This window comes from Oncorhynchus clarkii, chromosome 5 (genome assembly GCF_045791955.1).
Source record: "Oncorhynchus clarkii lewisi isolate Uvic-CL-2024 chromosome 5, UVic_Ocla_1.0, whole genome shotgun sequence".
In the NCBI taxonomy this organism is placed as follows: domain Eukaryota; kingdom Metazoa; phylum Chordata; class Actinopteri; order Salmoniformes; family Salmonidae; genus Oncorhynchus; species Oncorhynchus clarkii.
The window spans coordinates 60,253,729-60,271,244 of record NC_092151.1 but is presented as its reverse complement, the minus strand read 5'-3'; the positions used below and the strand labels follow the sequence as shown (position 1 = coordinate 60,271,244).

Here is a 17,516-nt window from a genome sequence, read left to right as displayed (position 1 = left end):
ACAACTAACACTCATCTCAATGCAACAATGCCTGTTCGTGTAATTGAACCTATGTAGAGTAGTAGGAACATGCACAATATATTTCCAGTATGTATGTTATTGAGTCAGACAGATGGTCAAGCATACACAGAATTTCTGATTTGTAAAAGTCGTCTTCTGGTTACATTTAATTTCCGATGCTGTAAATGTGTATTCTGCTGTAGTGTACATTACAACTTTCTTTGTCCCAATACATTCATTTGAATAAAGTGTGTGTGTGGGGCAAGGTTTCACACATCTCTGCAATACTTCTCTTGTCCTTCAGGGTAGTCCATCTTGCTGTACCAGTTTAGGCAACTAGTACTGTAGTAGTAGGATACTTAAGCAATAAGGCCCGAGGGTGTGCGGTATATGCCCAACATGCCACGGCTAAGGGTTGTTCTTATACGCAACGCGGAGTGCCTGGATAAAGCCCTTAGCCGTGGTATATTGGCCAAATACCACCCAGTTTAAGAACCACCCAGTTTATAATATCAGAGATATGACCTGCAATGTTGTTTAGTTTTGAAATTAGATGTGGAATGTGTTCAGTATGTTAGTGTGGCACTGTCGTCGGTTCGTGAATGTCCTCTGTTTGTATCCGGAGGCGTGTTCAATTGGATGAGGCTCGAAAAACATTGCAGATAGAAATTCATTGTGTAGCACAGACATAATTCTCTATTCCATATGACTAGAGAGCCATGGAGAACAACTCTAGTCAGCTCTATACATTGAGTTTCTACCTGCAGCGTTCTATAACGTTGCACCCCATTGAACAATGCCCTGGTGTCGGATGTCACAGCAAGGGCGGCCAGATGCGTCTCTCACTTTGTGGCCCCTCCCCCGTACCTGTCAGAGGAATGGAATGAGACAGGTGAGAGCACGCTGCAGTCGGCTCATTTTGACTCCTCTCCTCAGTCTCACAAACAACACAGTGGGGCTTGGCAACTGTCAATGTAAGGACATGAAACAACTGCTGCTTCTGTTGTGATAAAGTTGCTGAAGTTTATTCATGTTATGGTTTGTTGATGGTAAATGGAGAATGTCTGTGCTTTGCGATTGGTTTTACATGTTGTAATAGGTTTGATGTTGTTTTTCAGAAACCAGAGATGGAAGAATTAATGATATGGGAGCAGCATACTATAACACTAAGCAAAGTAAGTGTATCTTTTGTTGTTTTGTCAGTCAGCATTTGATGATATACTTTGATGTGGACCTAAAACACAACAGCATGTAGTTACAGACACTACTTTGACATACTCAAGGTGTACCGATAGAAATACTGAACCACTTCAATTGGAATGGACTTCTAAGCGATCAACCTCTGTGGCTAACTGCAGAAAGTTTGAGTAACAAAGGCACGCCCTACTGCTCCCTGTAACTCTTGGTACAGGTCAGGTGACACACTTCAGTGCTGATGGAATGTGCTCTCCCTGCCTCTTTCCTACGTCCCTTGTTCTTTATCACCCTCTCTTTTTCTCTTGCTTTTTCCATCACTCGCTCTCCCTGCTTTCTCCATCTCTCTCACCTGCTCTTTCTTTCATTTTGTTCTCTCTCTCCCTCTTTCTCGCTTATCACCCACCCTCCTCCTCTTGCTATGGCAGGATTCCAAGATGGGGTTTGGCTTTGCGATATCAGGGGGCAGAGACAAGCCGAACCCAGACTCAGGGGGCACAGCTGTGATGGTTTCAGATGTGGTGCGGAACGGACCCGCTATGGGACGGCTGTTGTAAGTGGCCTACACCCTACAGCTATACCCTTCAGGCATACAGGCACATGCCTCTAAGGGTTTTACTTGAGGGTATATACAGTAAACTTACACACACAACCAAACACATCCAAACTTAAAATTGCATGTCTTTGATCCATAGGAGTGCTCTATTACCTTGTTTTACCTCTCGTTCCTCTCCAACAGCGTCAGAGATCAGATCGTCATGGTCAATGGAGTGTCCATGGACAATGTCTACTCTACCTTCACCATCCAGAACCTTAAGTCATGTGGCAAAACAGCCAACATAGTGAGTAGCCTTATGTACTGTACTGTTAAGCATGGTTGGCTCTTCCATCTTCGTGTGATTTGTGAGCAACTCCAACCCCAGCTTATTGCTGTGAGAACATAATTTCAGTCCACTTACCAGACAAAATATAGGTAATACAGGTCTCTCTCTCTCTCAGACAGTGAAGCGTCCTCGTAAGGTCCAGCTCCCAGCCAGCACCAGACCGTCGCGTGCCGCCTCCCACTCCAACCTGCTGGATCAGGACCCCCCACGGAGGATCCGACGCTACTCTGATGGCTCCGACCAGGCCCGCACCCCTGACCACTACAGCGCTCGTAGCACTACCTCCGATCGCAACGGGACCGCTCACGCCCTGCCACTTATGTCAGGGTACAAACGGCTGCCACACCAGGACTTCCTAGACAAGCCAATCAAAACCACCCTGCTGAAGAAGAAACTCACAGATGGTAAGGATGAATAACATCTGGGTTGTGTTCAGTAGGCCACGCCGCAGCAAAAGGTTTCAAATCGTAATCACAGATCGGACGTGATTGTATAGACAAGTGAATTCAAGGCCTCCGTTACAACGATTTCATGTTGCCTTTCTCTTCCTGTTCCAGAGTATGGACTGAAGTTGGGAAGCCAAATCTTCATCAAACACATGACTGAGACGGGTCTGGCTGCCAAGGAGGGCACTCTGCAGGAGGGAGACCTCATTCTCAAGGTCTATATGATATTTCATCACAAAACATTGCATCTTTGCTTTGTACATAGATATGATTCTATACTGGGACCATAAACCAGAATGCTTTTGATGACAGATTTTCCTGCTGTTTTAATTATGTCTGTTTTCGTCAATGTCATGGTATGAAGCCAAAGGACGATTTCCGCATTCTGTGAACTTTGAAGTTTTTCTACTTCCTGTCCAGATCAATGGGATGACAACAGAGAACCTGTCCCTGCTTGAGACCAAGCACCTGGTGGAGAAGTCCCGGGGGAAGCTGACCATGATGGTCCTGAGAGACGACCGCAAGTTCCTAGTCAGCATCCCCGAGGTGGATGACAGCGCCCCCAACAGCGAGGAGGACCGCCGTAGCCACAGCAGCTCTGAACTGGAGGGTGAGGGAGCAAGGGGAAAGACAATTGGGACAGTAGTGTATGAGTGAGAGAATGTAGCATCAGCACCTCAGGATTGGAAGGGGGATGGTGGCAAGATGGGGAAGGAGAAAAGGAGGAAAGTAGTAGATGAGAGATATGAATGTAGAGTCAGAAGCAGCTCCAGAAAAGCAAAGTAAACGTTGGTTCAGCTGCTCCAGTATGTGATTCCTCAGTGTTTTAATGGCTTTCCTCTGATCTCCTCAGACATTTCAGACCTGGATACAGACATCCCCACTCCTAGAAACAGAGTGTCACGCTCCGCCACTAGAGAACGACGCACACGCAGGTAACCTCACCTGAAACATGTTTATTTCAACTATTCTGATCTACTTCTAGTATCTTCGTATTGAGACGTCTGCACTTGATCCAACATTTCCTTAAGTGACAAGTCTCCTTTTTACCTACGGTTGAAGTCGGAAGTTTACATACACTTAGGTTGTAGTCATTAAAACTTGTTTTTCAACCACTCCACAAATTTCTTGTTAACAAACTATGGTTTTGGCAAGTCGGTTAGACATCTACTTTGTGCATGACACAAGTAATTTTTCCATCAATTGTTTACAGACAGATTATTTCACTTATAACTCACTGTATCACAATTCCAGAAGTTTACATACACTAAGTTGACTGTGCTTTTAAACAGCTTGGAAAATTCCAGAAAATTATGTCATGGCTTTAGAAGCTTCTGATAGGCTAATTGACATCATTTGAGTCAATTGTAGGTGTATCTGTGGATGTATTTCAAGGCATACCTTCAAACTCAGTGCCTCTTTGCTTGACGTCATGGGAAAATCAAAATAAATCAGCCAAGACCTCAGAAAAAACATTTGTAGATGTCCACAAGTCTGGTTAATCCTTGGGAGCAATTTCCAAACGCCTGAAGGTACCACGTTCATCTGTACAAACAATAGTACGCAAGTATAAACATCATGGGACCATGCAGCCGTCATATCGCTCAGGAAGGAGACACGTTCTGTCTCCTAGAGATGAACGTACTTTGATGCGAAAAGTGCAAATCAATCCCAGAAAAAAGGCAAAGGATCTTGTGAAGATGCTGGAGGAAACAGGGCCAAAAGTATCTATATCCACAGTAAAACGAGTCCTATATTGACATAACATGAGGTCGCTCAGCAAGGAAGAAGCCACTGCTCCAAAACCGCCATTAAAAAGCCAGACTACGGTTTACAACTGCATGGGGACAAAGATCATACTTTTTGGAGAAATGTCCTCTAGTCTGATGAAACAAAAAATAGAACTGTTTGGCCATAATGACCATTGTTATGTTTGGAGGAAAAAGGGCAAGGCTTGCAAGCCGAAGAACACCATCCCAACTGTGAAGCACGGGGTGGCAGCATCATGTTGTGAGGGTGCTTTGCTGCAGGAGGGACTGGTGCACTTCACAAAATAGATGCCATCATGAGGCAGGAAAATTGTGTGGATATATTGAAGCAACATCTCAAGACATCAGTCAGGAAGTTAAAGCTTGGTTGCAAATTGGTCTTCCAAATGGACAATGACCCCAAGCATACTTCCAAAGTTGTGGCAAAATGGCTTTAGGACAACAAAGTCAAGGTATTGGAGTGGCCATCACAAAGCCCTGACCTTGTGTGGGTAGAACTGAAAATGTGTGTGAGCAAGGAGGCCTACAAACCTGACTCAGTTACACCAGCTCTGTCAGGAGGAATGGGCCAAAATTCACCCAACTTATTGTGGGAAGCTTGTGGAAGGCTACCCAAAACGTTTGACCCAAGTTCAACAATTTTAAAGGCAATGCGACCAAATACTAATTGAGTGTATGAAAACTTATGACCCACTGGGAATGTGATGAAAGAAATAAAAGCTGAAATAAATCATTCGCCCTACTATTATTCTGACATTTCACATTCTTAAAATAAAGTGGTGACCCTAACTGACCTAATACAGGGAATTTTTACTAGGATGAAATGTCAGGAATTGTGAAAAACTGAGTTTAAATGTATTTGGCTAAGGTGTATGTAAACTTCTGACTGCAACTGTACGTATGATTAGGCTTTCTCTCTCGGTTCTGTTGTAGAAGAGCTGAGCAACCTCCTCTAGTAGCTAAGTCTCGTGACCAGTCCCCGGTGCGTTCGACACTGTCCCGGCCTGCTGCTAAAGCCTACCCCTCTCGCCGAGGTCAGTCCAGAGACGAGGGTCTCAACTCCTTCATAAACATTGGCCCATCCCACTCGTGTGTAATCTGTACCGTGTCGAGCTTGACCTGAACTGTGTGTTGTTTTTCTCCAGCCCCCTCAGAGTCCGAGTCTGACCGCAGTGCCTCACCCCCTCTTGTCAGGAAGGACAGCCCAGACATAGCCGACAAATACAGGTGGGTTCAACCTCAAACCAGACACTGTTGTTTCAATGTTTTGAGATCTGTGTTTCATTGAGGTGTTTTTCTTTCTTGCTGTAGAACTCTTTCAGGGGTGTCCATGCTCCCCAACCCCAAAGCCTTACCTGCCGTCCTCGACTGGGCCGCCCCACGTCCTTCCCGTCCCTCCTCCGCCCTGCGAACTCGTAAAGGTAAACGCACAACATAGGCAATAGGGAAATCTCATCAAATGGCACATTCTCGATGAGTGGATCATAATGATAATAACATGTTCTCTCTCTCCTCCCCTGTTTATCTCTCTGTGCAGTGGTGTCAGAGTCGGACTCGGACCGCAGTGCCTCGCCACCCCCTAGAAGAGGAGAGAGTTCCAGAGTCACAGAGGACCACTCCAGATACAGAGTGCTCCCTGACCTGCCCCACCCTGGGACACTGAGCGCCTCCCCCATCTCCATTCGTCAGGATCCCCCCCGACGGGTCTCCTCTCCTGTCAAAGCCCCACCTCCAGGTCAGTAACAATACACCCCTTGCCTCAACTTCCACAACAGGAATACCTTGACATAACATTATAAGTACATTCAAAGGAAGTAGAAAGGGCCACATAATTGGAGCATTACCCTTGCTCTCTCCCCAGACTCTGAGACTGAGTCGGACAGCAGCTCCGGGCCCCCCCAGAGACAGGGCACCACCCATAGGCAGGACACCCGGAGCAGATACAGGTACAGATGAGGCCTAACACCTAACTTGTGCTAACTCAAATCAAATTGTATTTGTCACATGCGCCGAATACAACAGGTGTAGTAGACCTTACCGTGAAATGCTTACTTACAAGCCCTTAACCAACAACTCAGTTTTAAGAAAAATAAGTGTTACGTAAAAAATATAAAACTAACATAGTTAAAGAGCGGCAGTAAAATAACAGTAGCGAGGCTATATACAGGGGGTACCGGTACAGAGTCAATGTGCGGGGGCACCAGTTAGTCGAGGTAATTGAGGTAATGTGTACACTACCGTTCAAAAGTTTGGGGTCACTTAGAAATGTCCTTGTTTTTGAAAGAGAAGCTCATTTTTGGTCCATTAAAATAACATCAAATTGATCAGAAAAACAGTGTAGACATTGTTCATGTTGTACATGACTATTGTTTTATTTTGAATTTAATTTAAATAGAAAAAAAAAAAAAGGAATATCTACATAGGCGTACAGAGGCCCATTATCAGCAACCATCACTCCTGTGTTCCAATGGCACGTTGTGTTAGCTAATCCAAGTTTATAAGGCTAATTGATCATTAGAAAACCCTTTTGCAATTATGTTAGCACAGCTGAAAACTGTTGTGCTGATTTAAAGAAGCAATAAAACTGGCCTTTTTTAGACTAGTTGAGTATCTGGAGCGTCAGCATTTGTGGGTTTGATTACAGGCTCAAAATGGCCAGAAACAAATAACTTTCTTCTGAAACTCGTCAGTCTTTTCTTGTTCTTAGAAATTAAGGCTATTCCATGCGAGAAATTGCAAAGAAACTGAAGATCTCGTACAACGCTGTGTACTACTCCCTTGACAGAACACCGCAAACGGGCTCTAACCAGAATAGAGGAGTGGGAAGCCCCGGTGCACAACTGAGCAAGAGGACAAGTACATTCGAGTGTCTAGTTTGAGAAACAGAAGTCCTCAACTGGCAGCTTCATTAAATAGTACACACAAAACACCAGTCTCAACGTCAACAGTGAAGAGGCGACTCCGGGATGCTGGCCTTTCTCTGAGTTCTATTGTCTTCCTCCTCCCTCACTCTTCTATTCCAGAGCCACTCCTTTAGTAGCTGTGGAGCCCCCCAAGTGGAAGGCCCCCAGTGTCACAATGAGCAAACATGCTAAGGGTGCGTTGTGTGCATATTGACAATTACTTACGTGTAACTTATGCCTATATTATTGCTCATGTTTGGTATGTTCATGATTTGTTTTTGTTTACCTACAGTACAAAACAAAAGTTTGGACTCCTATTTATTCAAGGGTTTTACTTTATTTTTACTATTTTCTACATTGTAGAATAATAGTGAAGACATCAAAACTATGAAATAACACATATGGAATCCTGTAGTAACCAAACAAAATGTTAAACAAATCAAAATATATTTATATTTAAGATTCTTCAAAGTATCCACCCTTTGCCTTGATGACAGCTTTTCCCACTCTTGGCATTCTCTCAACCAACAGTCTTGAAGGAGTTCCCACATATGCTGAGCCCTTGTTGGCTGATTTTCCTTCACTCTGCGGTCCAACTCATCCCAAACCATCTCAAGTGGCGCAGCAGTCTACGGCACTGCATTTTAGTGCTAGAGGCATTACTACAGAACCTGGTTCGATTCCAGGCTTTATCACAACCGGCCGTGATTGGGAATCCCATAGGGCGGCGCACAATCGGCCCAACATCGGGTTAGGGTTTGGTCAGGGCAGGCCGTCATTGTAAATAAGAATTTGTTCTTAACTGACTTGCCTAGTTAAATAAAAGGTTGGGTGATTGTAGAGGCCAGGTCATCTGATGCAGCACTCCATCACTCTTCCCCTTCGTCAAATAGTCCTTACACAGCCTAGAGGTGTGTTTTGGGTCATTGTTTTGTTGAAAAACAAATGATAGTCCCACTAAGTGCAAACCAGATTGGATTGCGTATCGCTGCAGAATGCTGTGATAACCATGCTGGTTAAGTGTGCCTTGAATTCTAAATAAATCACAGACAGTGTCACCAGCAAAGCACCATCACACCACCTCCTCCATGCTTCACGGTGGGAACCATACATGCAGAGATCATCCTTTCACCTACTCTGCGTCTCACATAGACACGGCGGTTGCAACCAAAAATGTCAAATTTGGACTCATCAGACCAAAGGACAGATTACCACCGGTCCGATGTCCATGTCTTGTGTTTCTTGGCCCAACCAAGTCTCTTCTTATTATTGGTGTCCTTTTAATAGTGGGTTCTTTGCAGCTATTTGACCATGAAGGCCTGATTTCATGCAGTGTTCTCTGAATAGTTGATGTTGAGATGTTTGTTACTTGAACTCTGAAGCATTTATTTTGGCTGCGATCTGAGGTGCAGTTAACTCTAATGAACTTATCCTCTGCAGCAGAGGTAACTCTGAGTCTTCCTTTCCTGTGGCGGTCCTCATAGCGCTTGATGGTTTTTGTGACTGCACTTGAAGAAACTTTCAAAGTTCTTAATTTTCCGTATTGACTGACCTCCATGTCTTAAAGTAATGATGGACTGTTTCTCTTTGCTTATTTGAGCTGTTCTTGTCATAATATGGACTTGATATTTTACCATATAGGGCTATCTTCTGTATACCACCCCTGTCTTGTCACAACACAACTGATTGGCTCAAACGCATTAAGAATGAAAGAAATTCCACAAATTAACTTTTAACATGGCACACCTGTTAATTGAAATGCATTCCAGGTGACTACCTCATGAAGCTGGTTAAGAGAATACCAAGAGTGTGCAAAGCTGTCATCAAGGCAACGGGTGGCTACTTTGATTCTATTTGTGTTATTTCATAGTTTTGATGTCTTCACTATTATTCTACAATGTAGAAAATAGTATAAAGAAAGAAAAACCCTTGAATGAGTAGGCGTGTCCAAACTTTTGATTGGTACTGTATGTGTGTGTGTCTTGCCATGTCCACAGGGCGCTCAGGATCAGAGTCGGAGGCAAGTTATGCAACCGTACCTCGACGGGAATTTGCAGACAGTGGAGGCTCCAGTTCCCAGGGATCCAAGGACAGTTACAGGTAATGCTGACAGACGAACACACCACCCCTTTAACAGGAGAATGTGATGAAACTGGCCAAGATAATACTGCGATGCGCAAACTTAGTTGAGGGCAAAATGGCAAGTTAAAGACGTTGGTACACATACATGTTGATTAAAAGCTGTTTCAATAGCTGACTGCTTCAGAACATCATATGTTCGGTGGATAAATCCAGGATGCTAGACTGGTTGGTCTATTTGGACAAGGAACTGAATCAACATTGACACATTTAACATGCATAGTTCTGCATGCTAAGAGCACACACTGTTTGAAGTCGGTCAATGTCACACTCTTGATAACCCCTTTCAGTCCAATTAGCTAGTATTTAACTACAGGATTTCTATAGTAGTTGACACGATAAGGGCATTGTATTGAGTATGATTGCGCTCTCTCGCTCTCCTCTCTCTCCCAGAGCTCTGCCTGAGATGCAGTCTTCTCCAGCTCCAGTAGTGAGACAGGACCCCCCTCAACGAGGCATGACCCCCTCCAGAACAGTCTCAGGTCAGTGTCCCTCCTATGAAAGATGGGCACTGTCTAGTAAGATGGAACTTGTGGTTGGAAGTCTGTATCCTCATCCTCTGTGTTTTTGCTCTCTTCAGATTCCTCTGAGTCAGACCGTGCACCGTCACCCCCTCGGAGGTCTGGGAGTACCGATGTGGAGAGCAACCACAGGTAAAACACTAGAAACCACTGTAGACAACCAGGTAAAGAACGGACAGTTTAATAAACCACCATAAACAAAAGGAATGCACACCTCCAAGAAACATCCTCTGTGACAAGTCATGTCAATCTGATCACAAGTGTGTGTCTACACTTCCACCTTCTGACCTCTAACTCACTTATTGTGGAAATGTCAGTGAATGGTATCTCTTCTCTTGTAGTATTCCACGCAGAGCCAATGGAACTGTCCGCTATGGGATATCAGTGAAGAGCAACCCTCCAGCCTACTGTAAGTACCAACTCTCTTGTATCAGCTCTCCAATGTCCTCTTTATAACGTATTAGTAACTCTGTGGATGGAAGGAAGGTCTTAACTGTTATTTCCATTTCAGCCAAGACCGAGGAACCCATCTACTCCTTACCCCCAGACTCCATCCCCACACCTAACTTGGGGTAAGTTGATTTATTTATACCCATACAGTATAGCCTTAGAAGAAATGTCAAAATATAAAACATGTACAACCCATTCACAATGCAGACCACCATAAGTGATTAATTTGTTTGGTTTTCTATAGTCTATTGAATATGACTGGACAATGCTCCTTTTAATAAATACTCCTTTTGATCTGTACTATCTTCTCTCAGATACAGCTCTGATCTGAACACAGTGTCGTTTGTGAAGGAGGGCAGCGTAGGCCTGAGGCTGGTGGGGGGTAATGACGTGGGCATCTTTGTTGGGGGGGTTCAGCCCAACAGTCCTGCCCATGAGCAAGGCATGAAGGAGGGGGACCAGATCATGCAGGTGAGACTCACTGTTGCGGTCACCACCGGTACATGGTGTGCAGGCTTTTGTTCCTGCCCAGCACTAACACATCTGATTCGATTAAGATCTATATTAGTTCATTCAGTTTTTTTCTATGCCGTGCTGAAGCAAAAGCCTGTGCACACTAGCTCTCTGGGACAAGTGTTAGTGTAAATCAGCACTTCAGTGGTCACTATCTACAGTACAAGTATATGCAACACATCTCTCACCCACTTATGGGCTATGGTCTTGTTCTAGGTAAATGGGGTGGACTTTGGTCATTTCAACCGTGAGGAAGCTGCTATGTTCCTGATCAACATAAAGAGAGGGGAGCCGGTGGACATCCGTACTCAGAACAAGATGGACAGTGAGTATAACGTCCTTAAAGGCAGAAGTAGGTGCAGGGGGGGAAGATTTGTGGTTGATTTCAGAGGACTTGCCCGTGTGATAATTACTATGTAATAACTCCACCCAGTAACAAATAAGGTACATACAAATTATTAAATGATTCCTAAATGATTCTTCCTCTCTTGTCAGTATACAAGAAGATACTGAAGTCCAACTTGGGGGACTCGTTCTATATCCGGACCCACTTTGACAACGAGGCAGAGGGCCACAACAGCCTAGCCTTCACCAGGGGAGAGGTGTTCAGGGTGGTGGACACCATGCACAGGGGCAAGCTGGGGAAGTGGCTGGCTATACGCATGGGCAACGACCTGCACGAGCTGGACAAGGGCACCATCCCCAACCAGGCCGGGTGAGTTGAGACTAGAATGAGTGAGGTTTTGATTATATGATTGGTTGGATTTGGATGTTAAAAGATAAACGTTAAAAGATACATTAGGTTACAAAGGATGACATCTGATGGCAACGTATTTCCAATTTGTATACTTATGCTGCATTTATACAGTCAGACCAATTCTTATATTTTACCCAATTATTGGCAAACGAGTGATCTGATTGGTCAAAAGAAAGAAAAGATCAGAATTGAGCTGCCTACGTAAACGCAGCCTCATACTGTCATTAGGGTAGCAGTAATTCTACAATCATTCTGTCTCTCACCCAGGGCTGAGACACTGGCCAGTATGGAGCAGGCTCAGAGGGCCAGTGGAGGAGGAGGGGATCGCCAGGTCTCAGGGCCCAGGGCAGAGTTCTGGAAACTACGGGGGCTTAGAGGGGCCAAGAAGAACGTCCGCCGGACCCGCGACGACCTGCTCCAACTCACTATCCAGGGCAAATTCCCAGCGTACGAGAGAGTTCTGCTCAGAGAAGGTTATATTACATAATAGTTCACATAATAGTCAAACACTTTTAAACATTTTGTATTGTGAATCAACACATGTACGTGGACCCATGTTTATCTCCAGCTAATTTCAAACGGCCAATCGTCATCTTGGGTCCTCTGAATGATGTGGCCATGGAGAAGCTGGCCAGAGAGATGCCTGATGAATATGAGGTGGCAGAGATGGTTCCTCGTAGTAGTGGAGCAGACAGCGCTTCTACGGTCATTAAGCTGGACACAGTCCGAAGGATTGCAGAGAAGGTGATGAAACAAACTGGGATGATGTGACCTGTTGTGGTGTGAGACAGATGTACAACTATATGCTTGTTTGAATCCAGGACCAGAATGGCGGACATGCATAAAGATGGCGGCTCCCATGTACTTACCACAAATGCTTAATTTTCTAAGTTCGCCGTATTATACTGTACTCTCCATTACTCTTTTTTTGTATCCGCATTAGAAGTTAACTCTAGCTCCAAGACGGCGACAAATCGAGAGAAAGAAAACAAGTAGATTGTGCTGGTTTATTGGCACATTGAACCATGTCGCGCACCGTAGATTAAAAACTCTGTGGGTATTGCTAAAACAATTACGTAATATCTGAATTCCTCCATTTATGCACCTCGCAATTGAAGACCAATGCCTAATTGTATGTTTCTTCTCGCCTCTGTGTACAGAACAAGCACCCTCTACTGGACATTACTCCTACTGCAGTGGAGCGTCTGAACTACATCCAATACCACCCCATGGTGCTGTTCCTGGACCCACACAGCAGGAAGGACGTCAAGGTCATGAGGCAGAGGATGTGCCCCAACTCCAACAAGAGCTCCAGACGCCTCTACGCACAGGCCCTCAAGATGAGGAGGCACTGCGGCCATCTGTTCGCAGGTAAACACACACACCTGTGTTATCAAAACACATACAGTTGAAGTCGGAGGTTTACATACACCTTAGCCAAATACATTTAAACTCAGTTTTTCACAATTCCTGACATTTAATCCTTGTAAACATTCCCTGATCTTAGGATCAACACTTTATTTTAAGAATGTGAAATGTCAGAATAATAGTAGAGAGAGTGATTGATTTATTTCAGCTTTTATTTCTTTCATCACATTCCCAGTGGGTCAGAAGTTTACATACACTCAATTAGTATTTGGTAGCATTGCCTTTAAATTATTTAACTTGGGTCAAATGTTCCGGGTAGCCTTCCACAAACTTCCCACAATAAGTTGGATGAATTTTGAGATGGTGTTCTTCGGCTTGCAAGCTTCCCCCTTTTTCCTCCAAACATAACGGTGGTCATTATGGCCAAACAGTTCTATTTTTGTTTCATCAGACCAGAGGACATTTCTCCATGTGCAGTTGCAAACCGTAGTCTGGCTTTTTTTATGGTGGTTTTGGAGCAGTGGCACCTTCCTTGCTGAGCGGCCTTTCAGATTATGTCGATATAGGACTCGTTTTACTGTGGATATAGATACTTCTGTACCTGTTTCCTCCAGCATCTTCACAAGGTCATTTGCTGTTGTTCTGGGATTGATTAGCTTTTTTCACACCAAAGTACGTTCATCTCTAGGAGACAGAATGCGTCTCTTTCCTGAGCGGTACGATGGCTGCGTGGTCCCATGGCGTTTATACTTGCGTACTATTGTTTGTAGAGATTAACGTGGTACCTTCAGGCATTTGGAAATTGCTCCCAAGGATGAACCAGACTTGTGGAGGTCTCTATTTTTTTTCTGACGTCTTGGCTGATTTCTTTAGATTTTCCCATGATGTCAAGTAAAGAGGCACTGAGTTTGAAGGTATGCCTTAAAATACATCCACAGGTACACCTCCAATTGACTCAAATGATGTCAATTAGTCTATCAGAAGCTTCTAAAGCCATGACATCATTTTCTGGAATTTTCCAAGCTGTTTAAAAGCACAGTCAACTTGGTGTATGTAAACTTCTGACTTACTTGAATTGTGATAAAGTGAATTTTAAGTGAAATCCTCTGTCTGTAAACAATTGCTGGAAAAAGTACTTGTCATGCACAAAGTAGATGTCCTAACCAACTTGCCAAAACTATAGTTTGTTAACAAGACATTTGTGGAGTGGTTGAAAAACAAGTTTTAATGACTCTAACCTAAGTGTATGTAAACTTCCGACTTCAACTGTACATGTTGTTTTTGCTCTTAAGTAGTTTATCTGTTAAAAAAGGTCAAGTGGTTTTATAGTTTTATTCATAACTATGTTCCATCATTCCCATATTTCCCAGCTCGTATTGCCCTCCAGCCCAGCTCTAATGTATGGTATGAGACTCTGAAAGACAAGATCAGACACCAGCAGGCCAAACCTGTCTGGGTCTCAGAAGTCACGGTAAGACAGACAGATCCCAGCTCACAGTCAAACTGGGAATTTGCTCTCAATGAATTACCTGGCAGAATAAAGACTAAAGTAAATACATGTCTGTGTGTTTAGTTGGAGGGAGGCGGAGAGGAGGAGCTGGATGCGTTGGACCGGACTCACTCGGACTACCTGAGTGCTGCCAGTGACCTAGAGGACACGGATGGAGAGGCGTTTACAGACGGAGAGGTCTACACTGACAATGAGGACCTGGAGGAACCATTTGACTCCAGCAACCAGCCCCGGATATCCAGGCCCACCGCTCTGGCCCGCTCCTCAGAGCCTGCTGCCGAGTACCACAGCCCCGATCCATCCCCCGAGCCTCTGGGAGAGGTCCCACCCCTGATGCATGTGCCTGAGCCCAGGTCGACCCGTCGTCCATCTGACAGCTCTCCTCACGATGTCGTCACTGATGACACCCCGTCCTATCATAGCTTTTCAGATTCGGACTTCAGCGCCATTGACCCTGCTGTTCCGACCACCCACTCGGATGAACACCCTGACTTCATAGCCCCTAACCCCAGAATCTTTGTCCCTGAGCCCCCGTCAGCCGAGCTGCTGCCAGAGAGCCCCCCATCCGTCACAATGTCAGTCATAGAGAAGAAACTCCAACAGGTACTGATGGGAATGTCTCAGTCCATCATATCACTAAACTCTTACAGATCTCCCATAAGCTCTTAGTTTACTTCCAAAGGCTCAAGTACTCTGTTAACTTATGTGTCTGGTGATTTTGACCCATGACTACGTTCCCTCTTTCAGACCCATATGGCAGAACCTCAGGAGAGGAAAGCTTCCCCATCATTCATTGTGTAAGTGAAGTAGGCCTATATCTGATCATATTAATATGTGTGACGGTGTTTGTTTAATTGGATAATCATCAAAATCCATGTCTATAAACCAACCTTAGCAACTCGAAAGTGAGAAACTACTTCTAGTCCAAATTGTTCTGTCCAAGTTGAGTAAGACTGACGAGACAGTAAATTATGTGTCTTTCTCTTCTATCTCCTCATAGGTTGGCTCACCACCAGGCTGTCCAGACGAGACGCACTCAGATCCGAGGCAGTGACAGCTCCGATGACAATGACGAGACTGAGGACTTCGAGTGGGGTCCAGCTACAGAACTTTAGATTAGAAAACACAGTTCCAGGACTACAAAACAAGAATGCTGGAGCACCATTCCAGAACTGCAACTCTAATGCACAAAGTTCCAGAACTGCAGAACTACAGTTGTAGCCCATACAGTTCCAGAACTGCAGAACTACAGTTGTAGCCCATACAGTTCCAGAACTGCAGAACTACAGTTGTAGCCCATACAGTTCCAGAACTGCAGAACTACAGTTGTAGCCCATACAGTTCCAGAACTGCAGAACTACAGTTGTAGCCCATACAGTTCCAGAGCACAGACTTTGCCTCTTAAATGGGAGATGTGAAATGCTCTCAACTTCAGCCTTTGAGGATAACTTTTGGAGAGGTAGGTTGGAGGGCAACTGTCAGACCTGCCTTCAGACATGGGAATTCAGGCAATGGCTTCTGTAAACCAGGGCTCACACCTTTCTAAATGCCGAATTCCAAGAGTGGAAGTTAATTTTAATGGAAATTCTAATAAAAACCGCAGGGTTTGGTACTTGCAGTAAAGCAAACATTTTATTTGTATTGCATGTAACTTTTTAATGAATGCTATTTTTGATCAAAACTTTTGAGATTTTACCAACACGGGCAACTTTGATGTCAAGGATGTCAATTGAACTAAAAGCTGGAATCATTAATTGAAACGATAACAAAGCAGTCACACTTCCTATGTTTTGGTAAAAAGCTGAGGGATGATGGGCCTGGAGAAATGTAACAACTCTCAAATTCAAAGGAAGCACTATGGACTGACCATCCATGATATCAGAATTATAGTTTTAACCCTGTTTTGAGGCTACACAGTGTTTGTTTACAAAAATGTGATGACAAGCTTAAATTTTGGGTTCTGATGGGGTACGACAGTTGAACTAAAGCTCATTAGGCATTTATAAGTTATTCTTCAAGAATCAATGCATATAGATAGCTACATCATTCATTTATAAGTCCAATTATGTAGCAACTAAGGATTCAAGCTTTCATGAGAACTGCTTCAAAAACGGTTATGGACATTCACAGAACACTAAATATATCAAAGCTCCATTTTCTAAATTATGATTCATTTGTAAAGAGAACACATTTTGTTCATTAAATATTACAGATCTGGTGAAAAAATATCTGCTCTTGTCATTGTTTTTCATCATGTCTAGAACATAGTAGAAAATCCTCACCTCGTCCACCACCCATTACTCTTGTAATTTTAACACCACTGTGTTACCAAACATCTTGGTTGAATGATCCAACATGTTTCTGGATAGTGGAATAATGAAACGCAGCTTAGCTGTGATTTATATAATGGCAGCCTGAGCTCATTAAATTCTTAAACCCCCAAAAATGAAATCCTCTTGTTTACTTTTTTATTAACGCAAACCAATTATAACGAGGGGGAACCATCTATAATCTTAAGTGCGAGGCGCTGAGGGTCATTGGGTGCGTTCCTCTCCTCAGACTTTACTGATGCCTGACAGATCTTACAGTGCCTGGATAGGTATTTTATTTATCAGCTTACCACATCATATGTTATAGCAATCTGGTATCCAACGGCACAGTCGATGACGTGGCACGCAACCATTGGCTGATGAATGCAACGTCTAAGCAGGGGAACACAACCAGGTTGCCTTAAAGCCTCATGCACACCAACTGCGGCCACCATATGCGTTGCGGAGGAAACCCATTCATTTCATTGGGAGGCAATATGCGCTGCCGCAACTCATCTCCCGGACTAGGTTGCGGTATGTGCAGTGTGTCGCATTCGTTGGATTTTTCCAAGTTGTGGGTTGCTTTGCCGTGCGGTATCATAAACAGAAGTAGATAAACCACTGAAGAAAGTGTGTATGTGTATTGTGATAATTTTAGTTGTGATGCGCCGCATGGATTGCGACGATAAACTGGGAGACATTGAATTACATTTGTTTTTTTGGTTAGAAAATGCCAATATTGGCCTCCCGGGT

The 17,516-nt window shown here is 44.1% G+C and overlaps 1 protein-coding gene across 1 annotated transcript; it reads left to right on the top strand.

Moving 5' to 3' along the window:
* The first annotated feature begins 767 nt into the window (after positions 1-767).
* LOC139409137 (tight junction protein ZO-3-like) lies at positions 768-15,932 on the top strand. Its single transcript, XM_071153887.1, has 30 exons — positions 768-892; positions 1,119-1,175; positions 1,623-1,747; positions 1,934-2,036; positions 2,194-2,482; positions 2,636-2,739; positions 2,945-3,134; positions 3,378-3,459; positions 5,227-5,327; positions 5,439-5,520; positions 5,605-5,714; positions 5,831-6,028; positions 6,155-6,239; positions 7,317-7,390; positions 9,194-9,296; positions 9,729-9,817; positions 9,916-9,988; positions 10,198-10,265; positions 10,368-10,428; positions 10,621-10,777; positions 11,036-11,144; positions 11,315-11,534; positions 11,844-12,049; positions 12,145-12,320; positions 12,737-12,947; positions 14,315-14,415; positions 14,518-15,057; positions 15,202-15,251; positions 15,455-15,691; positions 15,840-15,932. The coding sequence occupies exons 1-29, from the start codon at positions 797-799 to the stop codon at positions 15,567-15,569; spliced, it is 3,975 nt and encodes a 1,324-aa protein (XP_071009988.1). The 5' UTR covers positions 768-796; the 3' UTR covers positions 15,570-15,691; positions 15,840-15,932.
* Positions 15,933-17,516: the final 1,584 nt, after the last annotated feature.